Raw genomic sequence first — 25,292 nt, 5'->3', positions numbered from 1 at the left:
ATCATAAAATAGCAGGTTTCTTTCCACAGCTTTGGGAATGCTTAAGCCATCTGGAACTTAACTTTGCATTGTATAGATAAACGGTGTGCAGATTCCAAAGCAAATGAAGTGAAAGTGTGTGATATGTTCATTTGTATTTCAAGTATAATAATATCCTCAACTGCACACATTTAAGTCAGCTCCAGTCGCACAAAAACACAGTTTGAAGATGGGTCCCAATCAAAAATGTCTCCTAACCATGTTCTCCAGAGATACTGCCTGACCCGCTGAGTTACTCCAGCATTTAGTGTCATTTTGTTTTACAAAACAATATAGTGTGTGTTCAAATTTATTTTGTTTACATTTTAATTACACCTGCTTTATTATGTTTTGGCTTGGAAAAAAGTTCAAATTTGCTGAAATACCTATAAATTATCTTAAAAACATCTTATTTCTTTGTATGCCTTTAATTTGGGGCTTTTGCCCAGTAATTAACTAGAGTCCTTACAGCAAGCAATTTTTCTTTTTGGCCAGTGTGTTATTTACTTCCGTATGAAGAACATGACTATATGACAAATCTCTACATGACAAAAAGATCAGAAAAAAGGTACTGGAGTACAAAGTTTGATGTTGGTTGTTCCAAAGCTCCATTTCCAACTAGAGATGTGGAATTAAGTATTTAGCCACCTCTACTGTCAAGCTACCCAGGCAAATGATCATCTTCTGTAAATTTATATCTTTTAAAAAGTTTAATTAATCGGGAACAATAGCAATCAGAATAGGATTGTATGTGCCTCAGAAAAATTCTTAAAATATGTTAGCATTCGAGTTTTCATATCAAATAAGTTGAAAATGGAGGAAAATGAAAGCAAACCCTCACTGGAACCAATTTTCAAAACCAATTGGTGATTCATGGGCATGAAACATACTACTAGTACACGGCTAGGCCAACAATAACCATTTGGAAACGACAAAAATCAACAATGTACACAGACAAACTTTGAACAGTTAATTAAAAACAGATTGCAGAGAGCTCACAGGAAGCAGACTGGTTAGTTCAGTATCCAGCAGAGAGACAAGAAACAGACAAGTGTCAGGTCTGAATACATTTGAAGTTAGCATTTTTATTTGTGCCTTTAATAAAAAGAGTAAATCATAGATGTAAGTTTGCTCCTTTCAGCTCCAAGAGGTTCCATTTCCTCATTAGGAGACAACTGTAAGCAGTTTTGCTTAAAAATCACCTTACAGCTCGATGACGTGGCAGCCTGTAATCTATATTAGCCTTGACAGGCAATTCAATCGAGAGAACACAGTAAAACTCAATATTGTCCCATCTTGTCTCTGCAATAGTGAAATCCATGTTTGTGACTGAAATTTCAAAAAATGGTTAGTTTAATCTTGTCTAACACATTGGTCTAGTTGGATAATTGTGCATTGATCAGAGACTGAACACGAGTTTTTCTCCGTGCCAGTTTTTATCAGTGGTGGATCCCTGGTCTTGTAGTCAAAGATTGTTGGGTGGAACATAAATGTTGCAGCACACAAAATAAATCAGACTTTCAATAGCCATGACTGCGAAGCTCACTTGTTCTTGCTTTCACATTATCAACGAAGCAAAACTCCCATTATTTTGACGTTATTGGAGCCGGAATAACAGCATATCTGACTATCCAACTTAAGTCATAAGAGTTGACCAAAACTTTAGGAAAGTAGCATATGCAAACAACAATTAAATAGATCTTTTAAATTAAAATCTAGATTTACTCATTTATAAATACGTACAAAACACGTTGTTACAATCTAAAGTTGAGAAATTCATATTATCATTAATTTATTCATCTAACATAGTCCAATAGAAAACATTTGCAGTCATCTCATTCAGTAGCAACACCATACAAACCAGCAGATCTTGGGTATTCTGCAACTGAAATATTATCAAGTTTATTGAGCATCCAATTAAAAGAAATTCTCCCAGATAGCAAAGCAATTAGCACAGTGCACATCTTTACCAAACTTTTGCAACATTTTAAAGTACAAAATCTGAAAATTATAAATACAATTGAGATAAACAAAATAAAAAATAAAATTGATTCTACTTCAAAACTTTTATCAGAAATTAAAATCTTACTTAACCCGATTCATAACTGGTTGGCACGCAACAAAAGCTTTTACCTGTACCCCGGTATGTGACAATAAACAACTAATTAATGTTCATTTTTGCACTTATTTTTGTAGCAATGCTAATCTGTAAAAGCCTCTTCAAATGCATCTCATACCTACAATGCACACCAATTAACTAAATAAATAGACTAATTTGATTTTTAAATGCCAAGTTTAAAGCAACTAGAAACCAAATAACTGAATGAAAAATATTGAATGGGAATACTGGGACTGGTGATGCAAAATAACTGCAGATGGTGGGGATCAGAGAAATGCTGAGCAAATTTTCCCATCTGAGGAACTTTGGCTCAGGCTATTGAAGTGGAGTTAGCACTTCAGGCATGATAACCATCAGGAATGGAGAGCATGTTATTTAAATTGTTTAAATCTGGAGAAAATTATATTTTAGTTAGAAGCAAAAAAAATGTTGGATAAACAGCATTGTGGAAAGAGAAACCGTCAAGGTTTTGGGTTTTTCTCTTTCAATATAGGCTGCTCAACTTGCTGAGTTTTTCCACATATTTTGTTTTTATTTCAGTTTTGCAGCATTTGCAGTTTAAAAAAAAAACTTTCATATATTTAGATTAGCCTGAATATAGAAAGTGGCCTAGAAAAGATAGATAGACTGCAAGTCAGGCAGGTACTTTGGTGGATCAGTATAACAAGGGGATGGATACTTTAGTTTAGAGATACAGCGCTGGAACAGGCCCTTCGGCCCACCGAATCCACGCCGACCAACGATCCCCGCATGTTAACACTATCCTAACACATTAGGACAATGTTTACATTTACCAGGCCAATTTACCTACATACCTGTACGTCTTTGGAGAGTGGGAGGAAACCGAAGATCTCTGAGAAAACCCTTGCAGGTCACGGGGAAAACGTACAAACTCCGTACAGATAGCACCTACAGTCGGGATCAAACCAGGGTCTCTGGCGCTGCAAGCACTGTAAGGCAACAGCTCTACCTCTACTTTGTTGCTGTGTTCAACTTTGTTGAACCTTGTTGGGATCAGTATAATAAGGTTGGTGGATACTTATCCATGCAGATACGAATCATAAACTTTATATTGCCTACCAGTGTTACGATTAAAGATATAATTTCTGCAATGGAATAAAATGAGTGGCAAAATCCAATTGTCATGGTGCACTTAGATTCCACAACATAGGTAGAAGCAAAAAAAAAATGGAGGTTCTGCTAAGGAGGATCAGAGATTAACTTGATACACCGAACCACTAAAAATTATAACCTCAAACAATTACCCATGCCACACACAGTGACAGGGTCAAACAGATCGGAGACTCTGTGCATGCCTAAAAGAGCAGCATGACGAAAGCTACTGCAATTCAGCTAGTTTAGTCGCAAATTTTGGGCAACTGTTCAACTGGGATAGTAACATTTGAAATGGCCAGGACAATAGCTTGATAAATCAAATAGCTGGGGCTGTGAGCAAGGCTTTAAATTAAATAGTGGGAGTTTCTGAAGAGATCATGGGGCGAGTTTAATAGTTAGAAAACAGTACAGAAAAGAGTAAATTTAAAAGATAGATTGACAGTATGTGGTAATTTCGGCAATGACAGCAGAAGAAACATTTCAAAGATATCCTTAAAAATGCAACATTCCGATCAGGAATTCCTTGACCTATGACAGCTCAAACACAACCCACCCACCAGTCTTGTGGAGGAGGAAGTTAACCAATCTCATATTTGCGTCAGCATATACCTCAGAATTGTATTGAAAGTGTTTCAACACAGAGAACTTCTTACACATAAGCAGAACATAATTGCAAAAAATGGTCAATGGTGGGAAATTGACAGAATACCCAAGGGTAAATGCAACTAACTAAATGAACAATTCTCCTCAGACTGCTGAATCAGGAGGCAGAAGTAAAGGCAAATAGGTTAAAATACAGGATAGAGACATGGAAGTCCGGCAACAAAACCTAGAATCAGTATTTAAAGGTACGATGTTTCAGGCAGGGAGAATGGAAAGAGAAGGATTTGTGGGAGCAGTGGGGGGGGGGATCTCTGCTAAAGAATGACATGAGAAAATAAGTGAGAAAAAAATCTGAGCCATTAGCAGGAAGTAAAAATCAGTTGGTGCAGTAATGGGAAAATATGGGGCAGAAAAGATCAATGGGTGCAGTCTACATGCCATATAATGAATCAACACAGTTAGATGATTTATTGGTTAAGAATAATGGGGCTTGTGATAAAGATAATACGATAATTGTTTGCCTGGGCACATCCACAAATGAAGAAAATCTTCAGTAAAAGTACATGTAATACTATTTGGGAAATTCCTAGCTACATGCCATTTCAGATCTTGTCATTTATAATGCAACAAGATTAATTAGTAATCACATAGTAAAGGATCCTCTTGAGAGCAGCGATCATAATACACAATAATTGTACACGAGTTTGACAGTGACAAACCTCAAGTCTAAAACAAGTCTTCAACTAAAAGGCAGTGTAGGAGCCGTGTGTGTTTATTAGCTGTCTTAGCATATTATATTATTTTGTGTCTTGTTATATTATTTTTGGACACTTGGGGGTTGTCGTGAGACGAATACATATATGGGCATAATGGGCATATATGGACTGAGAGGAGCTAGAATTATGAGTACATCTGGGTATGCAGAGACGTGATGCATTAGACACAAAGCAGCTATGGCTAGATACAATTCTTACCAGACTTATGACGGGAGAAATACTACTTCAATAAACAACTAATTAAACTGAAACGTGAAGATCTGTGTTGTTGTTTGCATTAAGAACGATCACTCCACTCCTCCGTGAAGGTGGCAAGCGGAGAGGACTTCAGTGGGAAGGACTGAAGTTGCCACTACAGGTAGTTAGATACATACGAGGGGCAAACTGGCTAAAGTTGATTGGGAAGTTAGAATAATTAGATGGTAAATTAGTAATGGCAAGCATTTCAAATATTCTCAAGGAGTGCATTCAATGAGAATAAAGTCCATGGGGAAGATAATTCATACGAGTACGAAAATGTTAAGGATATAATACAAAACCAAAATACTGCAAATGCTGGAAATCCAACATGAACAGAAAATAAAAAACAGGAGATACTGGGAATTTACAAGAGGCCAAACAGTTTCGTAGGAAACAATCAGAATTAACATTTCAGACCAATGATTGTCATCATGTTCTGAATAGATCAAAGGATCAGGAGATTTTTTTCCTCTTAATACTTTGGTTAAAAATAAAGTAGGAGTAAAATGAAAAAATGTCCTTTTATACGGTTGATCAAACAACTTTCTGTCGCATGACGGATAATAGCAACCAGATTTAATTGTACTTTTTACCACATTCTTGGCATATTAATAATTGCCACACCAGTGCTTTTTAAACCATGTTAGCTGCACATGTTGCAAAGTTTTAATAAGTAAATGTATAATACTATTTGTTAACCTGATTACAAAGTTCTTGCTGTCCTCCACATCATACCACACCATGTATTGCATCCACGTTTGCAGATGATCCAAAATTAAAATAGGTGGGAAAGCAAATTGAGTACACCTACACAGAAATATAGGGAGGTTAAGAGGCAAAATGAGGCCAGGTGGAGTATGATGTGCGGAAATGTGAAGTTATCCACTTTGAAGGGGAAAAAACGTACATTTTCTATGATTTAGACATCTCACAACATTCATAACAAAGAAAACTAGTAGGTCCATCGTGTCCGTGGCGGCCTAAACCTATTTACTAGCAGAAGGTCTGTCACTCTGCAGGTCACTACTCAAATGATACTTAGATGATCATTTGAAATGTGGTGAGCGCTTCTGCCTCCACCACTCTATCAAGCAGCTGAGTCCCAAACCTCACCACCTTGTCTGAGAATACTAACCTTTCCTCATTTCCCCACTAATCTTCAATTTTGACAAATCATGGGATAATTAAAAAAATTATTTACTCTGCATAGACCTCACTGCAATCATGCCATAGAATTAGGGTCAGAGTCAAAATCATACAGCACGGAAACATGCCCTTCAGTCCACCTTGCCCATGCTGACCAAGATGGCCCATCTGCTAGTCCCACCAGTCTGTGATTGGCCCAGATCTTTTCTATCCAGGTACCTGTAGGTCTCTGAGGAGTATTGTGCAAGTAACATGGTTAAATGAAGATGGCAACCTTCATGGTTGAAGGTTGTATGTGAAGATGGTGTTAGGCCCGCTTGCCTTCATCAGTCAGGGTATTGAGAACAAAAGTTTGAATGTCATGTAGATGACTAGATGTTGGTAAGGCAGCATTGAGTATGTATACAGTTCTGGTCGCCCTGCTATTAGAAAGAGTCAAGTGTTTAATTGCCATATGTACAGACAACAGGATAATGAAATTCTTTCTTGATGCTGTTTCACAGTCTCGTAAATGCAATAACACGCAGATAAATATATAATAATTAATAATACAAATTTATAACCATAGTATTAGGCTTCTGTATCTTCATCCTAATGGTAGCAGCAAAATGAGAGCATGGCTAGGGATATTTGATGACACTGCTGCCTTTGAGGCAGCGCCTCCCATAGATTCCTTCATTGGTGGGGAGATCAGTACCTGTGGTGGACCGGGCAACATCACTCTCGTATTCTCCTTCGTTTATGTGCATTCAAGTTGTCGATCCAATCTGTGATGCAACCAGTTAGTATGCTTTCTACAGTACATCCATAGAAGCTCGATGAAAGATTCGGCGACATTCCAAATCTCCTCTATCTCATAACGAAATAGAAGCATGATGAGCTTTCTCTGCCAAGATCTTCAGAGCCTTTAATTCGAGAAACTTGATGATATTGACTCTTTCCACCACCATTCCGTCAATGACAGTTTTATGGATCGCCAGCTTTCCCCTCCTGAAATCAGCTCCTTGGTTATTAACGTTGAGAACAAAATGGCATTGGAACTGTATTTGGCTCTGGCTACACATTCATATAGAGACTATGGAGCAGGAGAGTGAGCCCACAGCCTTGGTTTTCGAGGAAGTGTTATTGCCGATACGTACTCATTGTGATCTGCTGATGAGGAGGTCGAGCATCTAATTACATAGGGACGAGCAGCGACCCAGATGGTCCAGTGCAGAGATGAGAGGCAGCAAGATCACCTCCCTTTTGATCTGTTGCCCACACAGGTATTAAGAACGTAGCTAGGTACCCCATCGGGGCAGGACACCTTCGAGATTTTACATTCACGAATAATCTTCTAACATCAGCCACAGTGACTGACATGCCTGTGTCATCGGGGGAAAATGGGGTCCGAGAAGGTATGTGGAAATTCTCTTTTTTAAGTAAGTACAGAAAGCAATGAGCTTGTCCAGGAATGATGCCTTACTGTCACTTGAGCCACTACTTGGTTTTGCATGTAGTAACAACTGCAGAGGTCTCTCAATGAGATTAGCTTTAATAATACATACGTATTAGGTTTCCTTATTTAATGAAGGATACACTTGTCACAGAGGCTTGCTAGATGTATTTCTGAGATGAGAGGGCTGTCCTACGAGGATGGATTAGGATGAAAGTGCCAGCACATTCTGGAGTTTTTCTAAACAAGTGATCTAATTGAAACATAAAAGATTAAAGGAGCTTTGTGAGATTAAAGCTGGAAAGATAACTTCCAAGATAGATGATGTCCAGAAACAGAGACTCAAAATAAGGGTCAGACATACAAAATAGAAAAGAGGAAATTCTACATCCAAAAGGGTGCAAATCTTTGAAGAATACTTCAGATGTTGAGCAGTTAAATATAGTCAAGACTGAGAATAATGTTTTTCTACACTATAAGCAAATAATGGTTAATAGGCAAACCAGCCACAGGCATAATCAACTAGCAAGGCTGTCTCAAGGGGCAGTATCGCTTACTCCTGCTTCTGTTTATGTTCATACACAAAACGCCATAAGTCGCTGTCGGTTTCGAGCTGTGGTAACAGGGAGCACTTATTTGCACCATAATTATAAACGTTAATCCTTTGTAATTAGTGCTTGAGCTTGAATTCTTCAATCTTAAGCAACAACGTAAGAAGAAAACTTCTGATCATCTACACAATGCCAACAATAAACAACCACACAGAAAATTGCACTATACATTCAAAATACAGACCACCAACCAGCTCCAGTTTTCTAGCGAATGAGCTAGTCAGTGATGTGAAAGTGATGAAGAGCAAAAATGTGGACAAAAACAGGTCCGCTGCTGAGTCTGAAAGATTTTGCGGCAGAAATTTTCTGACCTGTCTCCACTGGTCAACCCAACAGCTAGCAGCTGTGGCAAAAGAAAACAAACAGGACATTGTGATTGATGGGATCACTTTCAGTGCTAAATCAATTTTCTGGCAGGTTGAAATGTAGGCTCACTTCAACTCCTGTGAATATATGAATATAGCTGCTGCATGAAAAATCTACTGCCTCCTCAGTAGCAGAGTCTTGATCACTTTAGTTAACCAGTAGAAAGGGTTTCAGAATTAACAGATTCACCACACATCTTGCTGAATCAAGTGTTGCATCTTGCACAGCAAAAGTTTATTTTAAACAAACAAAATCAAATGATTTTAACCAAAAAATTGAAACACCAGATCAAACAAAAAAACAAATGAACAAGACCTAACTATAATTTCTATTCTGCATGAAGAATGGGAAAGCGGATTTGGATTTATACATTAAAAAAATACACATGATAAAAGCTTTCAGATGGCGTTAAAGTACTTTGATTAACCAAGACGTGAGAAGTTCAATAAACTTCCAGATACATTTTGTTTACCAGCTAAGACCATAACCATGAACCAACATGAACTGTTGGGAGTTTTTGGGATGAATCGGCATCGACAATGGCAATAGAGCAGGAAATGCAGGGATTTCCATTCAATTGCAAAAGAATTATATGATGTGTTTGGATAATTTGGAACAAAACTCAAGTGATGCTATTTCTAAGACATTGTTATCAATAATGATCATATAACCTTCTCTGTAGCTTAAGTTTCAATACTGACCATGTGTAAGTTAATTGGTTTCAGTAAAGATTGTAAATTGTCCTTAGTATATAGGATAGCACGAATGTGCAGGGATCACTGGTTGGCATGTACACGGTGCACCAAAGGGCCTGCTCCTGCACTGTATCTCTAAACTAAACATCACTGCCTCCAAATTCTCTTCTAGATCATAACATCTCGATTCAGATATATTCTGCCACTCTGTCTCCTCAAGATCAAAACGCATCCGTTGCTAACTCAAAGCAATGCTGTTCCCAACAGCAATACAAAAAATAAGAATCAAATGTGGCTTTGCTGCTGTTACTTAAATCTACAGGAAAGTGCCAAAATAAAATAGCACCCAACAGTGGGAGTAGAAATCTGCAGTTTTTCCATCTATCGAAGCCATCACAATTCGGAAGTTCAGACGTGAGCATTGCGTGCAATTATGGCTTGGTGAATGTGAAAAGAGATTAGGATTTAAGGTGTGACATCACATATTTTTTGATGAAGTAATGGAATTAACAGATTATTTAAGGTTGGCAAGAAATAAGATTTTGACGCCTAGAGAATGCCCAAATAAGTTTTATAATTAAATGTTCATCACTAACTCAAATGCTAAGATGCAGCATCTTACGGCCGCGGGACGTCTCAGCGCTCGGTGCGGCTCGGCCGCGGAGCCTTCCATCGCCCGGCGCGGCTCGGCTGCTGGACTTAACATCGCCGGTGCGGCTCGGCCGCGGGACTTGGCGGCGCCCAGTGCGGCTCGGCTGCGGGGCCTTCCATCGCCCGGCGCGGCCGCGGGACTTAACATCGCCGGCGCGGCTCGGCTGCGGGACATTTCAGTGCCCGGCGCGGCTCGGCCGCAGGGCCTTCCATCCCCTTGCGGGGGCTGTGCGTGTCGGTCGCCTCGTTAGGGGTTGAGCTGCCTGTCCGTGGGCGCGGGGGGAAGAGAGAGGGGAAGTTTTGTTGCCTTCCATCACAGTGAGGGGGTGTTTGGAGTCACTGATGGATGTTTGTGTTGGGGTCGTGTGTCCTGTGTACTTTTTTCTTTTCTTGTTGTGTTTTGTGACTGCTGTAATTTCATTCGGTATTTGTACCGAATGACAATAAAGTTATTCAAGATTCAAGATTCAAGAAAAATTTAACAAACTGGAAAATGTGGGGATTTGCTAAGATCAGCTGCTTCATTTTTTAGTAGTGTTTGTAGCAACTAATTTTAACAAAAAAGTTTGCTTTTGATATGCTGCCAAAGCACAAATTCTATATTTCAGGAATCTAGCAAGAATGACACACTGCACTACGATACAATTTTGCAGGCGTAAGGCGAGCTGCTTTATAAATGTTGACACACAACTAATTGTTATATGAATGTCCAACAATATCTGCATGAATATATAATATTTTGATCTCTTATTTCTGCTTTTCCTTGTCCAAATTTATCCATATCTTCTCATGGGTTCTCTCTGGGTGTACTGGCTTTCTTCCACGTTCTAAAGACATGCAGGCTTGTCAGTTAATTGGCTTCTGTAAAATTGTGCCTAGTGTGTAGGATAGAACTAGAGTGCGGATAATCTCAGGTCAGCGTGGATTCGGTGGGCTGAAGTGCCTGCTTCCGCACTGTATCTCTAAACTAAACCACCTGTTGGGTCTCCTTTCACTCCTACTTTTACTTTACTATCTGATTTACATCTTCCTGTAGATCTCCCATGTTTCAACCATCTCCTTTTTGCTCCCCATATGAACAGAAATTGCCTTGATGCCCCCACAATACAGAACTGCAATAGATTCAGGGTCAATAGCATAACACTGACATCCTTTAACATGCAAAAAGAAAACTGGTTTATTGCACAAGGTTGCATACAAAAAAACATGCCTGATTAACATTTTGCAGATGAATTTATGATGTGTGCAAATATTTGTTTTCCTGAAGTACTCAATGTTCAGTATCAAAAGTACTTATCCAAGTCATGATTTACATCCTTTCAATTTGCCTCAAATTAAATTATATCACAAAACTGCGTTTCACATTTCAATTTCGAAAAGCAACACTAAACAACTATACCATTAAAGAGATGCAATGTTAACGTGAACAATAGAATAAAAAAGGTTTAGAACATTTAAAAGTTCATTTCCACACAAAGTTCAAGCTGCTTAAGTGATGAATACAAGAGATTTTCTGAAGTACAAGAAAATACAGCAAATCTCATGAAGTGCAAGGTGGAAATAAACTAGCAATCATGAAGTAATTAAAATTCAGGATTATCTTGTGCATATATTCCTATGTAATTAGATACGTAGGAAATTCCAACTCAGTTACAAAACAGTTGAATTGTGCAAACTACAAGAATTTTGCAGATAACATGGAGTTTACTTAGACAAATTGAATAATCAAGAAAAATAAGTTTAAAATTGCTTTACATATACAATTATTTTATTATCCAAGGAGTGTTGTGTTAACTTGAAATTCTAACAAGGTCCAAAATGCTATTTAGACCATATTTTGTATTATAATTCATTAAGTTTTAAACAATAAATATATATTTTTTCTTTAAAGCTATATAAAAAGGTGAATATTTTGCAAAGTTGATCTGTATCAAGAACGCCATATAGATAAATTAGGTTGAACTGATTATCATTTAATTCTAAAATGGAATACTAATTTTCAACCTAAACTTCAAGTAATTAAAAATAAACTCACCACCAAATGGAATGATGCAAACATCGTGCTTGGATGCCAGCTGTACTATCTTGACCACATCAGAATGACAGCCTGCAAAACAAAGTTTTTCTTAAAAGCCAATCTTGCACCCATACTCTCAACTGCTCTCCATGCATCTGTAAAGTTGGTTCTTGAACTAAAACAGCAGCTATGGGAAATAGCTCATTTTAGAAAAGCACTATAATCCTCCACGTCAAAATGAAGAAAATCACTAAACAACATACCATTTGTACAACACTGAGAAAACTATTAAACCCATGGACATGTAGAGATCTTTGGGAATTCAAAATTAATTGGCCCATTTGGTGCCAGTGGAGGTGAAGAAAAGATTGCACTCATGCGTTTCTGGCTCTGAAACCACATGCATGGCAGAACTTAATGCTAAAGGCTGCCTGAAAAATTTGCACGCACTACGAAACAAAGGAGTATATTAGCAACAGATAAAAGTAAGTTGAATGGGGATGCTTGGCATATTTTCCATTATTTACATTTTATAGATTTTTTACATTCACTCTTCATTTTTCTAGGCACATGGTGCTTTAATAAACAAATCCATCACACTTACTTGGCCAGATTACAACATCTGGAACTCGTTCAACTTTGCCTTCACGGAGAGCAAAAATCTCATGTAAACAGTGTCCTGTGTTTAAAATAAAATATATTAGTTGATTACAAAATTGTATTTCAACAACATTGGGGGGAAAAAAGTTATATATATTTCTTACCATGAGATCTTATTAATCTATCCTCTGGATCTTGCGAGAATGGAATATCAAGGTCTTTTAAGTCCTTAAGACAATCCTCATTTAGAATGGATAATGGAAGATCTAAATTTGGTGTAGTCTTCAAAGTTAAAAAATAAAAATAAGTTATTAAATTCATCTGCAAAAAAGCATGCTTAAATTAACATCTCCGGTAAAACTTAAATATATTTCGGTACAAGATTGTAATCATATCATATCATATCATATCATATATATACAGCCGGAAACAGGCCTTTTTGGCCCTCCAAGTCCGTGCCGCCCAGCGATCCCCGTACATTAACATTATCCTACACCCACTAGGGACAATTTTTTACATTTACCCAGCCAATTAACCTAAAAAAAAATTAAAAAGCTAATATTCGCCATCATAATTTTTTTTTAATGTTACCATTTCAACTGTTTAAGAAGTACTGTAATAAATAGGATTGCTAAAAAAACAAGTATTTAGGTTGTTAAACAAGTACCAACATTTACTTCTGGAAAATGTCTAGAACACCAGCTGAATAATTCCTATGTTTTAAGGTTCAAAAAAACATTTAAAATTGTTCCATGAAGTATACTGAACAAAAATATTGGATAAATGTCAACTTATAACATTCTTACCCTTGGCATTGTTTTGTGCTCCAAACTGGCTCCAAATGACTTTTCCATCCACTCCTTCAAAGCTGGAAGGACCATGCCACTAAGTCGATACCTGAGCATTAAATTTTCAATAGTTACCATAAATGTTATTGTTCATGATATATTCAAATGTTCATGTTCAGTCAATAAATCCAGACTCTACAGATTAAACACATAGTTGAGTGAATAATTGGGGCAGCGCAGCTACGGTATGGTAGAGTTACTGCCTTACAGCCTGACTACGGGTTTGATCCTGACCACGGGTGCTGTCTGCAAGGAGTTTGTACATTCTCCCTGTGACTGCGTGGATTTTTTCCCGGGTGCTCCAGTTTCCTCCCACACTCCAAAGATGTACATGTTTGAAGGCTAACTGGCTTTGGTAAAATTGTAAATTGTCCCTAGTGTGTTGGATCGTGGTTGCATATGTGGTGGTCACTGGTTGGCACGGACTCAGTGGGCCGAAAAGCTTGCTTCCGCTCTGCATCTCTAAAGTCTAATTCATTGTTACCCTGAAAATCGGATTATTCTACACAAAGACTTACTTGTTTTTCATGACTACATCTAATGGCATACGTTTTGAAGTGTTGTTACTTTTGTAATGCGAGAAATATCGTAATCAATTTGTATATTGCAAACCGTCATAAAAGGTTGTGAGAATGATCACATGCGCTTTGGTAATATTTTATAGACAGATATAGCCAGGTCACCGTAAATATTTCCATGGGAAAGAAAAATCAAAACCTGCAGATGGTGGAAATCTAAAATAAAAACAGAGAGTGCTTTAAATGCTCAGCAGGTCAGTCTATATCTGTGAGAAGCTATGCACGGCAAATGCTTCAGGTTAAAGACTCCGTGTCAGAACTAGAAAAATTCCTTTGCTACAAAATAGTGCACTGGGATTTTTAATGTCCACTTGAGCCCTCAGTTTAACATCTCATCTAAAGGTTAGCCCAGCCAACATTGCAGCAGTCCCTCCATTGCAATAGGAATGCAAGCTTAAATTTCTGAACTCAAATCTGTGGAAAGAGTTGAAACCATAACCCAACTTGGAGGTCAGAGAGCCGCCAATTGAACTTCAACCAGTATATTTACATAGACTCAAACGGTAAATTATGCTTTTATTACATTTTTGATAGAATAATGATAATTGAATTTGTAAGTAGTGGATATTAGACCTTATTTAAAACAAAGTCAAATATCCAGTAATTTCAGTATCCATTTGCTCCAAATAATTATATCAAACATTTTATTTGTACAGTTTTGTACGCAGCAGGTTATGTCTTAGAAATGATCTACTTTAGTTTATCAAAATTATTAACAAATCATTTACTCACCATATTCTATAAGTAGGCTCAGACACCAAAGCTTGGGTGTCACTATGAACGTGGCGTGGCGGGAGGAGTGGGGGAGGATTTAAATTTAAATTAGTTAATTTAGTGAAATGAGTCGTAGGCTTAAAATCAAGAAAGGTAAAATTAAATCCTCAATAAGTATGAGATCAACTTTTTGTGATCCATAATTAACTCATCGGCTATCTTTGAATCTGACATAATTGGGGACAATGTGGCATTATGGTGGGAAAGTGGCTATTATTAATCTAGTTATGTGAAAAGTGTGGAGTAATAATGCAAAGAATGCACACTCAAATCCATGTTCTCTTAGAACTGCCCAGCAGAGCACTTACTTGTTAGGGTTGTCAATAAATATTGACCTGGCCAATGATATGCTCATCGAGAGAAGACATTTTAACAAAGGTTATAAAGTTGCATGCATGTAATGGTAACAACCTACTGGCTATTTAACGGGTAATTCTGGCAACTTTTTCCTCAATGCTTCATTTAACTTATGCAGCAAGTATAGTCATATTTGATTTGTGATAACTTCCTCAATTGGAGGTCCTCAGCCAAGGAAGCTGTAAAAATGTTAGAATTTACAAGAGATGGAAAAATATGCAAATATAAATTCAAAGTATTTTATGTAGGATTTTTTCAGTGATAGCAATAATATTAAATGGCTGGTAGACACAGTGCTGGAGTAACTCAGCAGGTCAGGCAGCATCTCTGGAGAAAAGGAATGAGTGACGTATTGGGTTGAGATCCTTCAGACTGATTAAATGGCTGTTTTGATACATGGTAATTTGCACTCCATTTAATTTTTAATCACCTCTAAAATGAACAGCTAAAACTTTATGGGGTCAAACAGCAACCTCCTACATATGCCTCATTGCAGTATCCTCACATGCTTTCTTAAAGACATTTGAACAGTGACATCAATTGCAGAAATGTGGAACAGAAACAATGTCCAACAAAGCTGTGTGCACCGCAAACAGCATGTGCTAAGTAATAACAGACAAACGTCTACAGATGCAGTGACATCTGTAAGCTGTGAACATTGAAGTAACTCTTGCTGAAAGAAATGCAACCAAGTTAATAACCCTATCTATAATATGGGAACATAAATCCACCAGAAACTAATCTACAAGTTGCCAGATATAAAATTTGCATTAGATTAATTTTGAGTAGTCAAGCGGAAGACTGTTTAGGTAAATATATATTGTAGCCTCAGAATTACATGGCACAATCCATGTGACTTATGCACATTTTTTACAGCCTCTACAATTAAAATATAATAAAAATTACACCAGGTGGTAAATTGTAGTATAACTTGATTGATCTATTTCAAATCAGTGAATAGATAAACACACTTTAATTTTTGAAGGCTGTCAATTTATTTAAAAGTATAACTCACAGCAGACAATTTGAATTCATAATGTTATTAACATTGTAAGAGTCACAGGACATACTAAAAGGACAGCCTTCAAATAAGAATTGCCGGCCACCCAAAAAGGTCGATTTTGAAAAAAGCTTTCCATGGGAACAAAGAAAGAAAATCAAGTAAATTTAGGACAAGGATCACAAAATGTGGTTTTTGGATAACTAATTTGGTCCAATGATATTTGGAGCAGTTCGGGTTAAAAAGAAAAGGCAGTCAATGCACACTCCATTATTCTGCATATTTATTTAAAAACTTGAAACATGACAGCAGTCGCAGAACTGTGGAATAAGCGCCATGTACAATAAGGTTATGCATCCTTTCATTGTACTTTTTTCTAAACTTGACAACCGGAATTCCCCCCCCCCCCACCAGGTCGGCCGGCCATCTGCATTCCTCAAGTGCCCAAGTTTACTTTTTCCATATTTAGATGTCTAGTCTTGCTGGTTCTGGCTGCCCTGGCTATCAAATGAAGAGACGCTAGACACATTAGGCCTTGAGCAACAAAATATGGTGACAAGAAAGGTTCTGCCCATGAGAATACTTTGGAAACCTTTGACAAATGGCTAAGTCCCAGTCCCCGTCTTTGCTACTTGTCAAAGCTGTCAAGGTTTTTCAATGTTTCTGGATGCATGAAATGCAAAATCATTTTAAAGGTTAATTAACAAATTCAAACACTATCACAATTAAAATAATAACTTGGCTTATTATCTTAATATTAATGGAGCTTATTCTCCCCCTCCACCCTTGACTCTACAATCACCATTCAAATTGTGCCATGTCTCAAATTCCCCCAGTATAAATGTTGGGGAATTCCAGGAAGCTCGTCCTCTGATGTTAAGACTCCATGGAAAGTTCAACAGCAAAACAATGGCTGAGAATTCATATTTCCGTCATCTCCAATATGATCCCACCACAAGTTCCATCCCCACCCCTTTCTGCCTTCCACAGAGGCCACTCCTTCTGCAACATCTTGGTTCACTCATCCCTTCCCAGACAAACCACCTCCAAATGCAACATCTGATCGTTTACTTTCTCCCTCACCTCCATCCAGGAACGCTAGCAGCCCTTCTAGGTGAGACAGAGGTTCACATGCACCTCCTCTATCACATGGAGTTTTCCCCCCTTGTGGCTTCCTGTACATCAGCAAGACCAAGCGTAGACTCTGACCATTTTGCTGAACACTTGCACTCAGTCCAACGAGGCCTACTGGATCTCCCAGTTGCTCACCATTTTAACACGTCTTCCCATTACCACACCGAGATCTCTGTCCTGGGCCAACTTAATTGCCAGAGTGAGGTCACACACAAACTGGAGGAACAGCACCTCATATTTCACTTGAGTAGTCTCCAACCCAAACGGTGTGAACATTGAATTCTCCAATTTTAGGTAAGTACACCCCCCTCCACACCCCCCGCACCCTCTCCACCATGCCTCGTCTGGACACATCTATTTCTTCCCTCTCCCTCCATTCCTTTTGCTAGCTTCACTATTCGCAACTCTTCATCTTGCCTCACAGCTTCTGTCTTTTCATTTGACCTTTGTCCAACTATCAATCTATCAAAGCCCCCCCCTCACCTGTATCCACCCATTACTTGTCAGGCTTTGGCCTGTCCCTCCTCTCTTCCAGATTTCTCCCTAAACCCTCCCCCCAAAATAGAAAAATCTGAAGAAGGGTCCCAACCCAAAACCTCACCTACCAATCTTATCCAGAGATGCTACCTGGCCCACTGAGTTACTCCAGCACCTGGTGTCCTTTTCTGAGGGTTCACCAAGTCAGGGACTTCACACTTACTGGCTATTACCAATGCAAGGAATTCCATGCACAATGGCCAGGAAATCAATGATAGCCAATTTTGCGCATTCTTAGTCACCTAATTGTCTAAGGCATACAGGATGTGTAATAGGACAGGTTGCCGTTGTACATCTACATAGGCCAAGAGAAAGTCAACATGGAGTAGTGGAGTTCAGGGATAACAGAGTGAAAATGCAGAGATTGTGAATGCAGCCCAGACCATCACACAAACCAACCTCCCTTCCATTGACTCCATTTACACTTCACACTGCCTCGGCAAGGCCACCAGCATAATCAAGGACAAGTCACACCCTGGCCACTCCCTCTTCTCCCCTCTCCCAGTGGGCCAAAGGTATAGAAATGTGAAAACACACACCTCCAGATTCAGGGACCGTTTCTTCCCAGCTGTTATCAGGCAACTGAACCATCCTACCAACAACTAGAGAGCAGTCCTGAACTACTATCTACCTCAATGGAGACCCTTGGACTATCTTTGATCAGATTTGACTGGATTAATCTTGCATTAAACGTTATTCACGTTATTCCTTTTATAATGTATCTGTACACTGTGGATGGCTAGATTGTAATCATCTATTGTCTTTCCGTTGACTGGTTAGAACGCAATAAAACTTTTCACTGTAACTCAGTACATGTAACAATAAACAAAACTAAATTAAAGTTTGTGAATATAGACCAATTTGATTTGACTGGATAGCGTGAAAATAATAGCTTTTCACTGTATTTCAATATACATGACAATTATAAACTGACTAGAAAAGAGGGCCCGTTGGGCCCGTCCCCACACCCCCCATTCTCTCCTCCCCCAGCCCCACTCTTACTCTCCAAGTGTGCCCGTTGGGGAGGGCCCGTTGGGCCCGTCCCCACACCCCCCATTCTCTCCTCCCCCAGCCCCACTCTTACTCTCCAAGTGTGCCCGTTGGGCCCGTCCTCCTGATCTGTGTATGTCAAGTGACCACTATAGCCTTCTTTTTCCTAATCAGATGTCTTTTTTTTTTTCCTAATCAGATGTGCAGCACTTTGGTCAACGTGGGTTGTTTTTAAATGTGCTATACAAATAAAACTGAGTTGACTTGACTTGACTTGACTTGCAATAACAAAAAAGACTTCTTGGAAGCTTTTCGAAACAATGTAGCCGTCACAAGCTGAAAACTAAATCCTTTTCTGTCCTTTTCTGGAAACTTTTGGAAACAAATGTTGCCCCTTGAAGAAAAGGGTTAGAAATGAAAATTTAAACTTTAATATCTCTCTAGCTTTAAAAAGGTAGCTTCAATTTGAACGAAAGTACTTACAATAGTTGCCCAGGTTAATGGTGAATACGGCGGTACAAAAATCGTAGCGCTTTGGTGTACCGTCTTGGAGGAGTAGGGTTTGTAAGTTAACTTCCGTACATACACACATACATCCATACATACGAACGCAGAGTTTTAGTATTATACTAGAAAAGAGGGCCCGTTGGGCCCGTCCCCACACCCCCCATTCTCACTCCCCCAGCCCCACTCTTACTCTCCAAGTGTGCCCGTTGGGCCCGGAAAAGAGGGCCCGTTGGGCCCGTCCCCACACCCCCCATTCTCTCCTCCCCCAGCCCCACTCTTACTCTCCAAGTGTGCCCGTTGGGCCCGTCCTCCTGATCTGTGTATGTCAAGTGACCACTATAGCCTTCATTCTTTTTTTTTTTCCCTAATCAGATGTTTGTTTGTTTTTTCCTAATCAGATGTGCAGTACTTTGGTCAACGTGGGTTGTTTTTAAATGTGCTATACAAATAAAACTGACTTGACTTGACTTGACTTGCAATAACAAAAAAGACTTCTTGGAAGCTTTTCGAAACAATGTAGCCGTCACAAGCTGAAAACTAAATCCTTGCTGAAAACTAAATCCTTTTCTGGAAACTTTTGGAAACAAATGTAGCCCCTTGAAGAAAAGGGTTAGAAATGAAAAATTTAAACTTTAATATCTCTCTAGCTTTAAAAAGGTAGCTTCAATTTGAACGAAAGTACTTACAATAGTTGCCCAGGTTAATGGTGAATACGGCGGTACAAAAATCGTAGCGCTTTGGTGTACCGTCTAGGAGGAGTAGGGTTTGTAAGTAATCTTCCGTACATACACATATACATACATACATACGGAATGTTGGACCGCAGAGTTTTAGTATTATATAGATATAGATAGATAGATAGATAGATAGAAGATAGATATATAGAAGATAGATAGATGAAGACCAATGAAGAGCTTTCAACAGCTGGATTGTTGCAGTAAAAGGGCAACTGGATATGAATCAAAAATATAAAAGAGTTTTTAGTAATGAATATGATTGTAACATGGGACAACTGACACCAAGGCAGGATATGATTTGGCTCAATTTAAGTGAACAGCTGGCATGGTCAATGATTTTTAATTTGGTGGGTTAGGCAACATTTCTGGAGAAGATTGGTAGGCAAGGTTTCAGGTTGAGATCCTTCTTCAGACTGATTGGTGCATTAACAGGGTATCTAAATATTGGCATTTTGGAGACACAGGAAACTAAAGATGCTAGAATCCTGAGTAAAAAACAAAATGCTGAAGAAAGTCGGCGGGTCAAGCAACATCTGTTGAGTGATGTGAACAGACGACGTTTCCAGTCAACACCCATTTTCAGATTGGAATTTGGGCTTTGGGGCAGTTTACAATGGAAGCTAAACAGCAAAAACAACTTTTTGAACTGGAGAAATTTCTGATTCATTCACAGCTTCAGAGAAAAGTCAGAATAGCACAATGTTTATGGAGTTGAAGATGGTGACAAAATTGACTGAGAAATAGGTGATTTTGAATCCACATGTTGAAATGCCATCCATCATAGCACGTATACCATGATAAAGAAATACAGCAGACATTCATACCGATTAAATAAAAATAAGTTGCAAATATGTCAGCCATGTTCAGACTGTATAACTAAGATGAAGTGCTGCTAGTGGGCTCAACCATGAAGGACACACAATGAATAATATAATTCAAATAAATCCAAATGATTACTGCAAAAACTGAGGAAAAAACACCGGGGTCAATCAATAAGCATATCGTCGGTGACTATGATGATATTAACCTTGCTCGATATTAAAGAATTCAATCCGGAATTGATGGCGAATGATACAAATGGAAGTACAAGGAAAAAACGTTTAGTGATAGCTTGCTAAGTACAGAATTTATTTGGATTTTTTTTTAAAAGTTGATATATTTTGAAGAGTTATGCAAGCAGTACAAAGGAACCTCTGATAATATAGGGGATCACAAATATCACATCCTCATTCTCAAAGGCACACCCCAAGCAAACGCTCCAAGTGGACACATTTATTGGTTGATTTCCATTAAACACCATCAAAATCTTTCTTGAAGACTATCTACCTGAAGAAAACCAAGGGCGCAACAAGTTGTGATATTTGTGTAGGATCCTTGTAGTACTCTTGCCAAATTACATTTAGTGATCGAAAAATGTCCTGTTTTACAAGGAGGCCAAAGATAGACACAAAAAGCTGGAGTAACTCAGTGGGACAGGCAGCTTCTCTGGAAAGAAGGAATGGGTGACGTTTCGGGTCAAGACCTTTCTTCAGACCCAATTTGCTTCTTGCAAATTTTAGCCACCATTATTGCAACCTACACCCAGCATTGATTCAGGAGAGTGCTTTCAAGTATTGTGTGATTCCACAGTGCCAGTTAATTTTGAATACATCGCCAATATTGGAGCCTCGAACACTATTTTGGGCATCAATGATGAAGGCAAAGGACTAATGTATTCAATTCCTAACACCATAATCAGACTTTATCATGGCCTGCAAATTGTTTGTTCTACATATAATCCAAAAGCAATGGTTCATGAATGCTGACTATTTACCAGTAGAAAAATATTAAAAAAGCAAAGAATTAAAATTTCTCCCCAAGTCTCCCGTCTCTGGAATTTCAACAGAGCACTTTCTTTCAAAACAATTTAAGATATCCCCAGAGCTGCTAGCTTAAGAGTTTTATTTAAACTATTTATCCAAAATTTAAAGCTTAAATGCCAGGATTTTAAGCAAATTCTATCTAATCACTGTCAAATATTTGCGTCGCTCTTATAACTCAAGAAAAACTTAGGCGTGATTTATTTCCATTTGGTTGTGGAGAATATTTTGTCTTTGGAATGTCTCAAGTGCTCTCAAACTTCATTGTTTATTTGGTAAACAGATGCATGCACTTGGCTCTGGCAAAACTCAGGTCTACAATTAAAGATGTGCAAATGTATTCACGGCCTTTTACTTTTCTTACTGTCATTTATTACCAAGTTGAAACTGAGCAGTTCCGAGCTAACAGGCTATAGTCTACAACAGAATTGAAAGGAAATAATTCTGCTCCATTCTTATGAAAACAATGTAGAGATCAAGGTTTAGATAGAAAAAATGGATTACTCTCATGTGCATAGCTGGAGTTTCATTTGTGTATGCTGCACGACATATTTCTAAATACTAATTAATCACCACAACTACAGCTAAATTATGCTGCAGCAGGCATTGTCACAGCTCAAAGGCTGGTGACCATCATTCCATTTTGTTTTCTTTTTGGAAACACATTTGCTATACTAAATTCAATGTCTTCGGGCCAACCTATAAATGCATTACTGGATGACTTAAATATCTGCTCCCCATTGAGAAATATAAATTATCAAACATAATTTGCTACCGGAATGCAGCCACCTGAAATCTGAGGTAAACCTTTGCAAAATTTCCAACTTTAAGTAACGCATATATGTGGAAAACTGTTCCACCACAACACAAATAATTCTAATAATGTGGTTTTCGATTTATAATACACTAAACGATTGCAACAGTTTGAAGGTCACCATGAACCAAGTGACAATTTCAAGTGTCAAGTCAGGATAAAAGTCTGATTTTCAATGGATTGACGTCCAGATTTCATCCAAGCTATTTGTGAGAAAGAGAGAAATTAAAAGCTAAGTTAACATCACTCCAGGCAATGCCATTGACCACGTAATTGTACTTTAAAAAATATTCTGTGGGTACAAGTTTTGAGTGTGAATGGTGAATAGTGTGAATGGGTGATTCATTGTCGTTGTGGACTCAGTGGGCCAAAGGGTCTGTTTCCATGCTGTAACTCAAGACGAAACACGAGGTATTATAATTTTGTTATCGGAACTTTAAAATAAATAGTCTTTCTAACAAGCAACCATTACTGTGCCATGAATGGCACACCGGCTGCATATATTGGGAAATGCGTTTCCTCTAAGAAATATTTATGAAATAAATAACGGGATAATGTCAAGAACAACATGGGACTTTGTAAAAAAAATAATCCCAAAGGATTTATTTTAAACTGGCTTAATGAAAATGTAACTTCAAATTTTACGAAATATTTCAATACCGGAACACGATACAGTAACCTCCATAATGTTTGGGACAACGACCCATTATTTATTTATTTGCCTCTATACTCCACAATTTGAGATTTGTAATAGAAAAAAAAAATCACATGTGGTCCCCTCATTTCAGGGCACCATAATATTTGGTACACATGGCTTCACAGGTGTTTGTAATTGCTCAGGTGTGTTCAAATGCCTCCTTAATGCAAGTATGAGAGAGCTCTCAGCATCTAGTCTTTCCTCCAGTCTTTCCATCACCTTTGGAAACCTTTATTGCTGTTTATCAACATGAGGAGCAAAGTTGTACCAATTAAAGTCAAAGAAGCCATTATGAGACTGAGAAACAAGAATAAAACTGTTAGAGACATCAGCCAAACCTTCGGCTTACCAAAATCAACTGTTTGGAACATCATTGAGAAGAAAGAGCTTCCTAATCGCAAAGGAATTGGCAGGCCAAGGAAGACCACCACAGCTGATGACAGAAGAATTCTCTCTATGAGAAAGAAAAATCCCCAAACATCTGTCCGACAGATCAGAACCACTCTTCAGGAGTCAGGTGTGGGTTTGTCAATGACCACTGTCCGCAGAAAACTTCATGAACAGAGATACAGAGGCTACATTGCAAGATGCAACCCACTGGTTAGCCGCAAAAATAGGATGGCCAGGTTAGTTTGCCAAGAAGTACTTAAAAGGGCAACCACAGTTCTGGAAAAAAGTCTTGTGAACAGATGAGGGGAAGATTAACTTATATCAGAGTGATGGCAAGAGCAAAGCATGGAGGAGAGAAGGAACCGCCCAAGATCAAAGCAAACCACCTCATCTTTAAAACACGGTGGTGGGGGTGTTATGGCTTGCGCATGTATGGCTCACTTATACAACTGCTGATGGTAGTAGCATAATGAACTCTGAAGTGCATAGACACATCCTATCTGCTCAAGTTCAAACAAATGCCTCAAAACCCATTGGCCGGCAGTTCTTTCTACAGCAATACAATGATCCCAAACATACTGCTAAAGCAACAAAGGAGTTTTTTAAAGCTAAAAATGGTCAATTCTTGAGTGGCCATGTCAATCACCCGACCTGAACCCAATTGAGCCTGCCTTTTATATGCTGAAGAGAAAACTGAAGGTGACTCGCCTCCAAAACAAGCTAAAGATGGCTGCAATACAGGCCTGGCAGAGCATCACCAGAGAAGACACCCAGCAACTGGTGATGTCCATGAATCGCAGATTTCAAGCAGTCATTGCATGCAAAGGAAAAGCAACAAAATACTAAACATAACTACTTTTATTTACATGACATTGCTGTGTCCCAAACATTACGGTGCCCTGAAATAGGGGGGACTATGTATAAACACTGCTGTAATTTCTACATGATGAAACCAAATTGTATAAAAAATACCCTTTATTAAAATCTGACAATGTGTACTTTAACCACATGATATTTTTTCCTATTAAAAATCTCAAATCGTGGAGTACAGAGGCAAATAAATAAATGATGGGTCTTTGTCCCAAACATTATGGAGGGCACTTTATATGTCAAGGTCAAAAATGAAGTATTATAGCGTACAGTAAACTGTTTTAAGAAAAAACAATATGACTGACAACATCCATATGTCTGAAACAATGTTCAGAGACATTAGATGAACTCGCCTTCACAATTAACCTTCTGAACATTGCAGATACGTTTACACATTCCCAGACTAACAAATTCATTAAGCAGCAGCATGCACACACTAGTTTAGATGCAATCGATGTGAATCTATGATGAAACCATGCTCACCTTCATAAGTTTGATGCATCGGAGGATAAAACACAGCTCTTCAAAACGTTTCTTCCAATTCCAAAGAAACAGTAACTGAAAGAATGACTTTTGAAAATTTCTAAATAAAGTCTTACCTTCTGCCTGTAAATTCACCTTGCCCCTTTTTATTAAATGTAAATTTGGAGTCTCTGTAGCCCCATCCATTCCACTTCAGGATCTCCTGCCTTAAAATAAAGGAATTATTTCAATATGGTATAAAAATGAATGTTCAAGATTAAAATACTTTTTTTATTTTTTAAATCAAACTATTTAGAATCAAAGTCATTTCGTTATTCAGCACAA

General features: G+C 38.3%; 1 protein-coding gene across 1 annotated transcript in view; it reads right to left on the bottom strand.

Annotated features, from left to right (window-relative positions):
• Positions 1 to 25,292, bottom strand: part of agps (alkylglycerone phosphate synthase) — a 95,103-nt gene that overhangs the window by 49,538 nt on the left and 20,273 nt on the right. The window contains exons 2-6 of the mRNA XM_078403997.1: positions 25,085 to 25,174; positions 13,200 to 13,290; positions 12,558 to 12,675; positions 12,398 to 12,472; positions 11,812 to 11,883 (exon numbers count right to left, since the gene is read on the bottom strand). Of these exons, the coding sequence (XP_078260123.1) occupies positions 11,812 to 11,883; positions 12,398 to 12,472; positions 12,558 to 12,675; positions 13,200 to 13,290; positions 25,085 to 25,174 (446 nt within the window). The remainder of the gene's footprint in view (positions 1 to 11,811; positions 11,884 to 12,397; positions 12,473 to 12,557; positions 12,676 to 13,199; positions 13,291 to 25,084; positions 25,175 to 25,292) is intronic.

The sequence above is a fragment of the Rhinoraja longicauda genome, chromosome 8 (genome assembly GCF_053455715.1).
Source record: "Rhinoraja longicauda isolate Sanriku21f chromosome 8, sRhiLon1.1, whole genome shotgun sequence".
Classification (NCBI taxonomy): domain Eukaryota; kingdom Metazoa; phylum Chordata; class Chondrichthyes; order Rajiformes; family Arhynchobatidae; genus Rhinoraja; species Rhinoraja longicauda.
Note: the sequence above shows the minus strand (reverse complement) of the source record. Positions and strands in the feature narration are given on the sequence as shown.